Raw genomic sequence first — 13774 nt, 5'->3', positions numbered from 1 at the left:
TATTTGTTATATAATGTTATATAGTGTTACATAGTGTTATATGGTATTATATGGTGTTACATATTGTTATACGGTGTTTATATGGTGTTATATAGTATTATATATAGTGTTATAATACACTTCTCACACTTTAGGCCCTTTTTACACTATCCTTACCCTATATATATAATATATAATATTATAGTAAATAAAAACAAATGCTCAAGATTACCAATTACTAATCACTTAGTATTTATATATATAATTTTATGATAAATAAATAATCTATTAATAATCTACTATTCATGAGCACTTGCAATTTATATGTATAACTAGTGATTTTTTCCCGCGCAATTTATCTGTTCGGTTCGTTACGATACCGACACTTGCTATAGTAAACAAAAAATAAAACTTTACATCGATAAAAAACAATAAAAACAATTATCGATATCGGCATCGATGTTGTTTAGTTGATATAGATTCGGCTGGTTTGCCTTCTATGTTTTTTGTTTCAAAATTACATATAAACTTTATTGAAAATGACTATTAATTTGAGAGGGGGCCAGTATGATTGTGTTTTGAGGGGCCCTGATGGCGCTCTTCTTCTTCTTCCTCAGAAGGGCTCATGTGAATCTCATTTGTGGATGATGATTTGTAACAACATTCTACTTTTGCCTTTGGAGAAGATATCAAGCCATTTAAATACACTCATCATATTCACCAAAGTAGAAACCTGAGTTGTTTTATGCATGGCTTCCGGTTAGGGAAGGATACAGGCCTGTGGGGGTAAACGACGCTTCTGTGTGTGTGTGCGCACGGCAGTTAACAATAACTGAAGAAGATGAGTTTTTTTTTCTATTTTTTAATGTTATATACAATGTTTTCAGAACCGGACCGGACGTCGAACCAGCTGAACAAATTAAAAGATCACAACAATTAGAGAAAAAAAAAAAACAAAATCAAAGGTCAAAGAATAAGAAAGAAAATTACCATGAGGATGTGGGCTGGTGGCCCTGAAGTTCGCCCAATCATTCTCCCTACCAGTAGTTTTTTTACCGAATTCTTCTTCCAGTCTATGGGACGTGGAGAAGTTGTCCTCTCCTACCACCACGATTCGGTAGGAGGGCTGGTAGAAATTCTCCTCTCTAGTTGATTTAAGTGGGTAATTTTTCTCCACAGCCTAGCGGAGAGCTCAGTAGTTGCCGGAGGAGGAGGAGCAGCAGGGGGAGTGGCTGGTTTGAGAGGGGACGGTATGATTGTGTTTTGAGGGGCCCCGATGGCGCTCTTCTTCTTCCTCAGAAGGGCTCATGTGAATCTCATTTGTGGATGATGATTTATAACAACACTCGGCTTTTGCCTTTGGAGAAGATATCAAGCCGTTCAAATACACTCATCATATTCACCACAGTAGAAACCTGAATCGTTTTACGCATGGCTTCCGTTTTGGGAAGGATACATGCATGTGGAGGTAAACGGCGCTTCTGTGTGTGTGTGCACCGTAGTTAACGACAACGGAAGAAGATCAATTTTTTTTTTTTTCATTTTTTTAATGTTATATACAATGTTTTCAGAACCGGACCGGACGTCGAACCAGCTGAACAAATTAAAAGATAACAACAATTAGAAAAAAAAAAAACAAAATCAAAGGTCAAAGAATAAGAAAGATAATTACCACGAGGATGTGGGCTACTGGCCCAGAAGTTCGCTCAATCATTCTCCCCACCAGTAGTATTTTACCGAATTCTTCCGCCAGTCGATGAGACGTGGAGAAGTTGTCCTTTCCTACCACCACGATTCGTTAGGTGGGCTGGTAGAAATTCTCCTTTTCCAATTTATTTAAGTGGGTAATTCTTCTCCACAGCCTAGCGAGGAGCTCAGTAGTTGCCGGAGGAGGATGAGTAAGGGGAGTGGCTGGTTTTAGAGGGGGGCGGTATGATTGTGTTTTGAGGGGCCCAGATGGCGCTCTTCTTCTTCCTCAGAAGGGCTCATGTGAATCTCATTTGTGGATGATGATTTGTAACAACACTCTGCTTTTGCCTTTGGAGAAGATATGAAGCCCTTTATATACACTCATCATATTCACCAAAGTAGAAACCTGAATCGTTTTACGCATGGCTTCCGTTTAGAGAAGGATACAGGCAAGTGGGGGTAAACGATGCTTCTGTGTTTGTGTGTGCACCGCAATTAACAACAACTGAAGAAGATCAGATTCTTTCATTTATTTTAATGTTATATACAATATATTAAGAACCGGACCGGACGTCGAACCATCTGAACAAATTAAAAGATAACAACAATTAGAAAAAAAAACAAAATCAAAGTTGAAAGAATAAGAAAGAAAATTACCACGAGGATGTGGCCTGGTGGCCCAGAAGTTCGCCCAATCATTCTCCCCACCAGCAGTTCTTTTTACCGAATTCTTCCGCTAGTCCATGGGACATGGAGAAGTTGTCCTCTCCTACCACCACGATTCGGGAGGAGAGCGGGTAGACATTCTCCTTTTCCAGTCGATTTAAGTGGGTAATTCTTCTCCACAACCTAGCGAGGAGCTCCGTAGTTACCGGAGGAGGAGGGGGAGTAGCCGGTTTGAGAGGGGCTGATATGATTGTGTTTCGAGGGGCCCTGATGGCGCTCTTCTTCTTCCTCGGAATGGCTCATGTGAATCTCATTTGAAGATGATGATTTGTAACAACACTCTGCTTTGATATGAAGCCGTTTAAATACACTCATCATATTCACCAAAGTAAAAACCTGAATCCTATTACGCATGGATTTCGTTTAGGGAAGGATAAAGTCTTGTGGGGTGTAAACGACGCTTCTATGTGTGTGTGCACCGCAGTTAACAACAACCGAAGAAGATCGTTTTTTTTTCTTTTTTTAATGTTATATACAATGTTTTTAGAACCGGACCGGACGTCGAACCAGCTGAACAAATTAAAAGATAAAAACAATTAGAGAAAAAAAAACAAAATCAAAGGTCAAAGAATAAGAAAGAAAATTACCACGAGGATGTGGGCTGGTGACCCAGAAGTTCGCCCAATCATTCTCCCCACCAGCAGTTTTTTTACCGAATTCTTCCGCTGGTCGATGGGTCGTGAAGAAGTTGTCCCCTTCTACCAACATAATTCGGTAGGATGGCTGGTAGAAATTCTCCTTTTTCTAGTTGATTTAAGTGGGTAATTCTTCTCCACAGCCTAGCGGGAAGCGCAATAGTTGCCGGAGGAGGAGGAGTGGCCAGTTTGAGAGGGGCCGATATGATTTTGTTTTGAGGGGCCCTGATGGCGCTCTTCTTCTTTCTCAGAAGGGCTCATGTGAATCTCATTTGTGGATGATGATTTATAACAACACTCTGCTTTTGCCTTTGGAGAAGATATGAAGCCCTTCTTTAAATACACTCATCATATTCACCAAAGTAGAAACCTGAATCGTTTTACGCATGGCTTCCGTTTAGGGAAGGATCCAGGCCTGTGGGGGTAAACCGCGCTTCTGTGTTTGTGTGTGCGCCGCAATTAACAACAACTAAAGAAGATCAGATTTTTTTCTTTTATTTTAATGTTATATACGTACAATGTTTTTAGAATCGGACCGGACGTCGAACCATCTGAACAAATTAAAAGATAACAACAATTAGAGAAGAAAAAAAAAACAGAATCAAAGGTCAAAGAATAAGAGAGAAAATTACCACGAGGATGTGGGCTGGTGGCGCAGAAGTTCGCTCAATCATTCTCCCCACTAGCAGTTCTTTTTCCCGAAATTTTCCTCCAGTCGATGGGACATGGAGAAGTTGTCATCTCCTACCATCACGATTCGGTAGGAGGGCCGGTATAAATTCTCCTTTTCCAGTTGATTTAAGTGGGTAATTCTTCTCCACAGCCTAGTGTGGAGCTCATTAGTTGCCGGAGGAGGGAGAGTGGCCGGTTTGAGATGGGCCGGTATGATTGTGTTTTGAGGGGACCTGATGGCGCTCTTCTTCTTCCTTAGAAGGGCTCATGCGAATTTCATTTGTGGATGATGATTTGTAACAACACTTTGCTTTTGCCTTTTGCCTTTGGAGAAGATATCAAGCTGTTTAAATACACTTTTCACATTCACCAAAGTAGAAACGTTATTTGTTTTACGCATGGCTTCCGTTTAGGGAAGGATACAGGCCTGTGGGGGTAAACGACGCTTCTGTGTGTGTGTGTGTGTGCATTGCAGTTAACAACAACTGAAGAAGATCAGTTTTTTTTTCTTTCTTTTTAATGTTATATAATGTTTTCAGTACCGGAGTGGACGTCGAACCAGCTGAACAAATTAAAAGATATCAATAATTAGAGAAAAAAATCAAAGGTCAAAGAATAACAAAAGAAAATTACCACGAGGATGTGGGCTGGTGCCCAGAAGTTCACCCAATCATTCTCCACACCAGTAGTTTTTTTACCGAATTATTTTGGCAGTCAATGGGACGTGGAAAAGTTGTCCTCTCCTACCATCACGATTTGGTAGGAGGGTCGGTAGAAATTCTCCTTTTCCAGTTGATTTAAGTGGGTAATTCTTCTCCACGGCTTAGCGGGGAGATCAGTAGTTACCGGAGGAGGAGGAGGAGGAGGAGGGGGGGGGAGTTAGAGGTGTACAAAAAAACCGGTTTTAGAACCGAAACCGGGAAAAAAACCGAAACCGGTTTTTTTTAACCGGTTTTTTTTATAACCGGACCGGTTTTATAACCGAACCGCCGGTTTGTGACCGGTTACTAATCTTGATCTGAAAAACCGGTTCATAACCGAAACCGGTTTAAAAAAACCGGTTAAAACCGGAAAAAACCGTTTTTTTTTTGGGAAAAACCGGTCCTAAACGCTTATACCGGTTATAGTTTTGGACTTGAAAAACCGGTTAGTAACCGAAACCGGTTATAAAAAAAACCGGTTTTTGTTTTGAGTGAAAAAAACCGGTTCTGTTAATAACCGAAACCGTTTTTTGAAAAAAACCAATTTGTACACCTCTAGGGGGAGTGGCCGGTTTGAGAGGGGCTGGTATGATTGTTTTTTGAGGGGCCCTGATGGCGCTCTTCTTCTTTCTCAGAAAGGCTCATGTGAATCTCATTTGTGGATGATTATTTGTAACAACACTCTGCTTTTGCCTTTGGAGAAGATATCAAGCCGTTTAAACACACTCATCATATTCACCAAAGGAGAAACCTGAATCGTTTTACGCATGGCTTTCGTTTAGGGAATGGTTTAGGGAATGATATAGGCCTATGGGGTTAAACGGTGCTTGTGTGTGTGTGCGCACTGCAGTTAACAACAACTGAAAAAGATCAGTTTTTTTTTTCTTTTTTTAATGTTATATACAGTGTTTTCAGAATCGGACTGGAAATTTAACTGGTTTGGTCACTGGTCCACTGGTTCGACCGGATGTAAGAACCGACAGATGTCTTAAAATTAATAGGGTGAAATTTGAAAAAGAAAATGCCGAAATCCGGTTCAATCCTTTAATAACCCGGTTCAACCGGCCGGTTTTCCGGTTCGACCGCTGGTCCAATCCAGTTTTCAAAACATTAGTTATATACCTCTTTAGTCATAATAGGAACTTAGTTACATTTATAATAAATTATAACCACTATTAAACGTGTTCTCTAACTTTATGTTATATGTCCATTTATTGATTTCGTATTATAAGGTTCAATACATCGTGTAACATATTTTTCTTTGTTAGCGGGATTGAATAATTTAACCATGTGTACAATATTTGAAGCAGTAAGTACAAGTGAGAACAAGCCATTTTAGAGGGGCGAAGTGGGACATTCTCCAGACTTTTACGACGCTCTGAGGGCAATATGAGAATTTCATTCAAACCCTACATTTATGTCGATGGGAGAGAGAACGTCAAGAGAAAGAGAGAGAGAGAGAGATCATAACTGAACCCTAACTAACCCTTAACAAAGAGTTTTCAATACATTTTCATTTTAAATGTGCTACTATGGTACATGGATTTACCTAGAAATTCAACATTTGTAAATTGTAATAGAGATTATAACTGAACCGATATCAATCGGGACACCCACCGCAACGCGCAAGAATTCCTACTAGTATTTCTTTCAAGTAGATCGGACTCCTTAAATACATCCATGAAATCGAAATTGTTTAACTAACTTATTACTAGAGATGTACTTCCGTTCAACTTCAAAACAATATATAATAACTACTTCTATACCCGTCCGGTGGACGGGCATATTAATGGTATAATATAATAAGTATTTTATTATTTGTATTATAAAGAAAACATTATTTGTTTAAAACAAAAAAAAATGTGTGAGATTTTTAATCGAAAGTGTTTCGTATGCTATGCCTTGAAAAACATAGCAAATAAAGGTTATTAACAATTTCAATATGCATCAAGTTTTTAAATTAACCATTGACTACTAAAACATAAAAACATAGACATGAAGATGAACGTACAATGTCAGTAACAATCATGTAAGCTAAATAACAACCATATGTTAAAGTTTCATGAAACACAAATGTACTCTACGAAGTAAATTTTTTTGGCTTCCGAAGTGATTTCCTAGGCCTTAGTCTCTCATGGGAGTCAGCTGCGACACGTTCATTAGTCGATTTGGTGGGAATGCTGGCATCATCAGTATTCACCTCGCGTGTAGAGGTAGCAGAATTTAGTTCATCATCGGTAGACACAATAGCCTGCACTTATCACAAAAAACATTAGAATGAAAAAAAAATCAATAATATAGCTCTTGGCAAAACTTAACAAAATATACCGATGATATCGTCGTAATAGTTGAAACTGATGAAACCCGTGGTCCCCATAACGCTTCCTCTGCCATTTCCCACTCATCAGTTGTGATCCTTGATATAAACGCAGCGTCGTCAGCTTCAATATCTTCGGTAGTCTCTTCTATAGGATGTGTACTTGTACCAATAGTAGATGTAATATTATCTTCAGCTACCGATGTCACATTCTCTCCAATGTATTTTGACGCTGTAAAGCGTTGAGAACAATGAGGTGGCGCATTATATCTATCGACCTTAATCCTAAAAATGACACTTCTAGCACATAAAGTGTCAAGCAAATAATACTGAGCCCAAAAAGGATCATCAACACCCTATACAAAACACATAAATATTACTATGTTAGTATTAATATTAGTATACAAGAAAGCACACACACAAAATAAATAACACAAGAACACACATATACAATATACACACATACACATATACTTAGATATACATATATGCATATATAATCAAATGTTTGAAATAAATCTTAATAGTTAACCTCTGATAAACTCCTAATAACCAACTCTTCTGCGGTTATGTCAAGAAGAGCTACAGCAACATCGTCGAACAGAACACATGTCATCTCAACACCATTATCAAGCACACGAACAACCAATTTGTAACTGTGCAAACATCATTGTTAGAATGTTCGTAATATAAAAAAATTAGGAGAGTAAATTATAGAACCTTACGCCTGGCGTGGGTTGGCAACATCTTTTTTACATGCTAGACAATAATAAGCAGCATCAACGAATTGGGTCTTCTTACGACACGTAGAACATCTAATATACTTCCAGTCATCCGTAAAATCAATATCAACTATTGTTGCAGCGATATTATACATTGTGCCCTACAATAAAAACAATTAAAAATCAAAGAAATGAAATACAATAACAATTATTTGAATATATAGTTACAAAAACAATACCTCAGGAACCTCCTCTTCACGTAAGTAGCGATAAACATCAGAAACACTATTGACATGAAAGTCTTTTTTCATTTGTACGTTTGATTTGAACAAAACAGGCACCGGCAACCTAAAAAGGCATCATGTAAGTTGGGTTAGACATAATTAGTTTTTTGAGTCATAACTGAGCATTAAGGTAATGAAGACTATACATATTCTTGAAGACATCACAAATTGGAAGTGGCAGATTAATATATAAATGAGAAGAGACCGTTGACGTCAAGCATGGAGCACCTAGTAGAATAACAAACATACGTACATGAAGTATACATATAAGAAAAAAACTATATAAACATATTTTATTTTGTTAGATAAACATACCTTCAAACAATCTAACCTTGCAAGAGGTCAAAACAATGACAATTGTATTAGCGGCATGACGCCTCATATCCTCGTCACGATACTTAAGTGCGAGTTTGCCCCATAAAGAGACGGTGAGATCCTTGCCACTATATATTATTAAAACATAACCAGGGAGAAAATGAGAAATGATACATTAGTGGTACGTACATGAATAAATGTGTAAAGAACTTACAATTCATCACATAGAACGATTTGTCGTACTTCCCGGTTACATGATTGCACATGTTCCAACCATTGTCAACATAACCCCACTCGCGGAGAACACCGATCACATCTGCTTATAAAGAATATTTAGATATAACTATGTGAAGTAAAGAAAAAACAAAGTAAATTACCTGTTAGATATGTGTCGTTGTAAGCACGTGATCTAAGGACATTGAATGGAGTCAGCTCAAAAATATAACGTCTAAATGAACACGGCTGCACTATGGAAGGACTAATCGATGTATTTCTTGTAAACTCAACATGGCAATCCCGTCTCAATGGCCGATACCCCGTATTATATGCTTTAACAACAAATCGATGCAACCGATATACACAACCCTCATCCAAACGGTTACTAAAAAGATGCATCAGATGATAAATACAAAAGATAAAATTATTGTAAGGTATAAAGGTTTAAATGGTAGTAGGAAAATGTGCAGAACTGACTTACGTTTGGCTGCATTTCTTTTTTGATAATAAGCTTCATTCAGAGAGCAATTTTGAGAGAGAGAATGGTTTATTTTTTAAGGTATCTGAATGTTTATATAGATGCTTTTAGGAACAGATTTAAAATAACTTCATACCCATGATCTACAAAATAACTTCTACCCATGTTTTTTTGGAAGTTTTAAAACTAATTTAAGGTGAAAACTGTTCAATTCGAGAATGTTATTTAATCTTTAGAATCTGCAGTCTTTGTAAAATAACTGCTGTTTATATAAATTTTATAATTTAAAACTTGTATTTCGGCTCTATATTTTTAAGGTGACAATAAAATAAATCTTTTTTTTAATTTACAGTAATTATTTATGAGTTACTCATGTTTCCATTTTTTAGAAAGTATAATCTGTTGCATCAATTTTATAGGCAGCCGGTTAGATTTGCTTATGATATATGTTTTTTTTGGTAGAATTAAACCAAAATATTATGCACCTTCACTTCAAAATTATTAGAATTAACTTAAAATTTTCATGTAGCTGATTTTTTTTGCAGGTATCATTGCATGGGACCAAGGCAAATGCAAAACTGGAACCCCAAACATACAAACCGTCTGTAACCTCCACTTCTAGAAGGAATATAGTAATTTATAAGGATTTTTTATTTAATTTTGTTAAGTTATTGAAAGCAGTTATTTATGTTGTTAAGTTATTGAAATTATATTGTGGCATGAATTTCAGTTCAAAAACTAAATGGGATTTTAAAAAGTTATTGAAATTAGAACGTGGATTGGCTTTCAAAAAAACAATAAGATAGAACATGGGCTATACCCTTCCCTGGAATTTCGGCTGAGCAGGTCAAAAGGAATCCAGAAAAAACCTCCCCGTTTTTTTCTGATTTATGACGGTCAAGATTAAATGTTAGGCTGATCCAACGATGCAGATTAGTTATGTTCCCCTTTGACTTTAAGGGGAACATAAGAATATAGAATTACATTTTCAATACTTTTTTTAGCTACCTCATATTAACACTAATATTACTTATAGATGATACCCATTTAACTTCAAAACAATATCATGTGTGTTCATGTTCCTTCGACTAGTTAAACGAACTTTTGCCAAACAAATTCATGATATCATATGTGCTTCCTTGAGTATTTTTGTTGCATGCCCTTCTTGTTTAATAAATATTCCATTCAACTTTTGTGTGACCTCGATGCCAAGGTAGTAAGACAATTTTCCTAAGTCACTCATCTCCAACTTTTCTGCAATTTGTCTTTTGAACTCAACAATGTGTTTCTTACTTGATCCGGTTATAGCCAAGTCGTCAACATAGACTCCAATGACAAGAAAAGACGTACTGAATACTCGTTTGTAGCTAGGCGGCTTGCTCTCTCACACATCTTTTGAAAGATTTATGTCATTGGGTAATATTATACAGGGGCGGACTTGAAGATATAAGGGTCGGAGCCCGGGCTACGGCTCAACTTTTTACTAGAAGTGTAAAAAAAATTTTTTTTTTCGTTTTTTATATATAGGACACCCCTGAACAAGTACGAGGACACCCCTCAAAAATTTTTTTACAAAATAATAAGCCTGCTATTCTGCTAATTCAATTGTTATTAAGCCCAAGTGCTATTTAAGTGTTACAAAATAATAAGCCTGGCCCAATTAAGTAATAGCCCAACTTGCAGATTTGTTATTTAAGTGTTACAAAATAATAAGCCTGGCCCAAATCCCAATTAAGTAATAGCCCAACAAAATAATAAGGCGGCAGAATGATATTGGCAATTTGGCATATCAAAAGTCACATACGAAATTACGAAATACGAATAGTCGGAATCGGAAACTCGGAACCGAACAGCGGATTGCGGAACAGACAAGCAGATCATCGAGAGGCAGCAGACGTGGAACAGGGAGGCGACTTGCAGCAGGTTTGTTGCAGGCTTGCAGCAGATCATCGAGAATTCGAGACTGCCAATCTGCCATCGACGACACTATTCGACTTGCGGACTTGGCGACTTGCAGCAGGTTTGTTGAATTCTTTCGATTTCGATAATTGTTACTTGTTTAGTTTGATGAATGATGATTGATAAATAATGTTTCAAATTTTCGATAATCGACACTTTGGCAGTTTGGCAGCCCAATCCCATTCGCAGTTTCGCACAGCAGCGAATCGAAATCGTTTGAACAACAGCGACAGAAACAATTATTTGATTGATAATTCAGGTTTGTTTGATTGTTAGTCAGTTATTTGATTGAATATTGATAATTGTTTGAACTTTGAATGTTATTTGATTGATAATTGTTTGAACTTTGAAGTGATGACGAAACCAAAATCCAAAAAACAAGCTTTAATTGGGAACTTTTTCAAAAGAAAATTCGAAGAAATTAATGATAATGAGTCAAGTCCGAATGTTGGTAATGATATCCAAGCAAATGATGACGTTGATGCAAGTCCGAATGTTGATAATGAGAATATCCAAGCAAATGACGACGTTGATGCAAGTCCGAATGTTGATAATGATAATCCTACAACTTCAATTCCAACAACACGAGGTATTATTGATTTGAATGATCTTCCTTCGGATCCACATGATAGGCCACCTATTACTAGTTATCACCCAAATCAAATAGATGACATAAGAAGGTCATATCTTGTTAAAGGGGCTTTTCAACCTCGTAGTCATAAGTTTCCCGTTAAAGACTGTTATGGAAAAAAAAGACGTTTTGTTGTTAGTTGGTTTAATGATTGTAGTTGGTTAGAGTATAGTATCAAAGCAGACAAAGTATATTGTTTATATTGTTACTTGTTTAAAGAAGATGTTGGTAATCAAGGCGGAAGAGATACATGGTCTTCTAGTTCTAAAGGCTTTTGTGATTGGAGTAAAAAGGGGTCATTAAAGGAACATGTCGGGAATGTTGATAGTCATCATTTAAAGGCGGCACAAAAATGTCATAATCTCATGAATCAAAAGAAACATATGGATGAGAATATGAAGAAGTTGACTAAAGAAGAAATGATTGCAAACTATTATCGATTACTTGGTTCCGTTATGATTGCAAACTATTAAGTTACACAAATGCTCTTTCAAAACACCTTCAACAAAAAGGTAAAGATTTATTAGAAGCGGCCAACTTGATAAATGGTACAAAACGAGCATTAAATGCTTTAAGACAAAATGGGTTTGAGCCGATGTTGGAAAAAGTGACTTCCTTTTGTAAAAAATATAACATTACAATGTTGGACATGTCGGAAAGTTATGGTAACCCAAGAAACCGAAAGAATGTCATTACAAATCGACATCATTTTGAGGTTGACATTTTTAATGAGGTTTTAGACATGCAAATTCAAGAATTAGGAAGTCGATTTAGTGAGGTAACAACTACTTTGATAAAAAATATGTCGGGTTTAAATCCTTCTAACGGTTTTTCTAAGTTTGATCCATCGAAGATATTGGCGTTTGCTAAGATGTACCCGGATGATTTTACTACACAAGAAATAGGGACTCTTTTGGGTGATATTGAGTCATTTCGTCACACAATAAGCGATGATGATAACTTTGACAACTTGAATGGAATAAGTGATCTTGCGCGTCTTATGGTTGAAACGGGAACGCATATTTCTTGTCCTATAGTTTATCGGGTAGTTAAGTTAGCTTTGCTTGTACCGGTTGCAACCGCAACCGTTGAAAGATGTTTTTCGAAATTGAAGCTTGTCAAGACGGATTTACGCAATCGAATGGGCCAAGAATATTTGAACAATGCTATGGTTTGTGCGGTCGAAAAGGATTTTCTTCGTGAAGTAAAAGACGAAGATGTGATGGAACGATTTCAAGCTATGAAAAAAAGAAGAGGACAAATCTATTAGGTAATTCTTTTACTTTATTTTATGTATTGTTGTTTTTTTTTTAATATTTTAGGATTGCACGGTAAAAAAAATTTTTTTTTGGGATACCCCTGAATTTATGTTCTAGTTCCGCCACTGATATTATATATGTTTTTCTTATAGAGTAATATTACCGACATGGTCCTAGGTAAGATTTATGTCATTGAGTAATTATTGTTAAATATATTACCGACATGGTCCTAGGTAAGTTCAACGTTGCATGTGCAGGTTGTACAATTGACAATTGACGTTGGTGGCTTGATGCTAGTGGTTGTGGGTGCTTAATTTCAGTTTGAGACATTCTTTAGTTTAAGTAAATATTTTATTGACAATTTGACGTTTCATAGTCTGATAGTCACCAACATCCAGAATGAAATTCGAATCTTGTTAGAGTAAATTGCCATTTTAGTCTTTAATCTATGAGTTTTTGTTTAAATTGTCATTTTAGTCCAAATAGTTTTTTTTCTCCTTTGGTCCCTAACTTTTCTTTTTTCTTGTCATTTTGATCACATTGCCTAATTTAGTCTAAAAACCAGGTTATAATCAGGGGTATTTTTGGCATTAAATTATTATGAGGTTTATAAATTATGTTGTAAACTACCCCTGGTTATCACTATACAACAGTTCTGCCAAAAATACCCCTGGTTATAACCAGATTTTTACACTGAGTTGGGCAATGTGATCAAAATGGCAAGAAAATTGAAAAGTCAGGAACCCAGAGGAGAAAAAAAACTATTTGGACTAAAATGATAATTTAGACCAAATCTCAAGGACTAAAATGGCAATTTACTCATCTTGTTAAGAAGCTGAGCGATCGTATCAACATATAATATATATGCTCCAACTTTTGTGTTGGCAAAGTAATATATTCCTCCATGTAACACTATAAAACGTTCTTGAAATCTATACTTACTATATAATAAAAGAAACCTGTTTTGGGACACATGTCATTCTCTCATTCAATTGATTAAAATTACTCCCATACTTCATGATTTAGTATTTATTTTTATATGGTATTTATTTTTAAGTTTATAAAGATCGAGATCAGTAATTAAACAAGATATAAATTTGTATATTGATTGGAAATATTCGAATGTCTTAAAAATTGGATAAGATTATTCTTAGCTTGAAAATTAGTTTATACAGAATGTATATTAAGATT

The 13774-nt window shown here is 36.2% G+C and overlaps 2 protein-coding genes across 2 annotated transcripts; one reads left to right on the top strand and one right to left on the bottom strand.

Moving 5' to 3' along the window:
- Positions 1–6482: 6482 nt before the first annotated feature.
- Positions 6483–8655, bottom strand: LOC110892715. The gene is made up of 9 exons (XM_022139865.1): positions 8418–8655; positions 8284–8356; positions 8041–8168; positions 7872–7953; positions 7681–7789; positions 7445–7602; positions 7252–7375; positions 6731–7075; positions 6483–6653 (listed from the first exon to the last, which is right to left on the bottom strand). The coding sequence occupies exons 1-9, from the start codon at positions 8653–8655 to the stop codon at positions 6483–6485; spliced, it is 1428 nt and encodes a 475-aa protein (XP_021995557.1).
- A 3309-nt stretch (positions 8656–11964) lies between these two features.
- On the top strand, positions 11965–12897 carry LOC110892714. The gene is made up of 2 exons (XM_022139864.1): positions 11965–12369; positions 12841–12897. The coding sequence occupies exons 1-2, from the start codon at positions 11965–11967 to the stop codon at positions 12895–12897; spliced, it is 462 nt and encodes a 153-aa protein (XP_021995556.1).
- Positions 12898–13774: the final 877 nt, after the last annotated feature.

This window comes from Helianthus annuus, chromosome 12, assembly GCF_002127325.2.
Source record: "Helianthus annuus cultivar XRQ/B chromosome 12, HanXRQr2.0-SUNRISE, whole genome shotgun sequence".
NCBI classification, from domain to species: Eukaryota; Viridiplantae; Streptophyta; class Magnoliopsida; order Asterales; family Asteraceae; genus Helianthus; species Helianthus annuus.
This window is presented reverse-complemented; position numbering and strand designations above follow the sequence as displayed.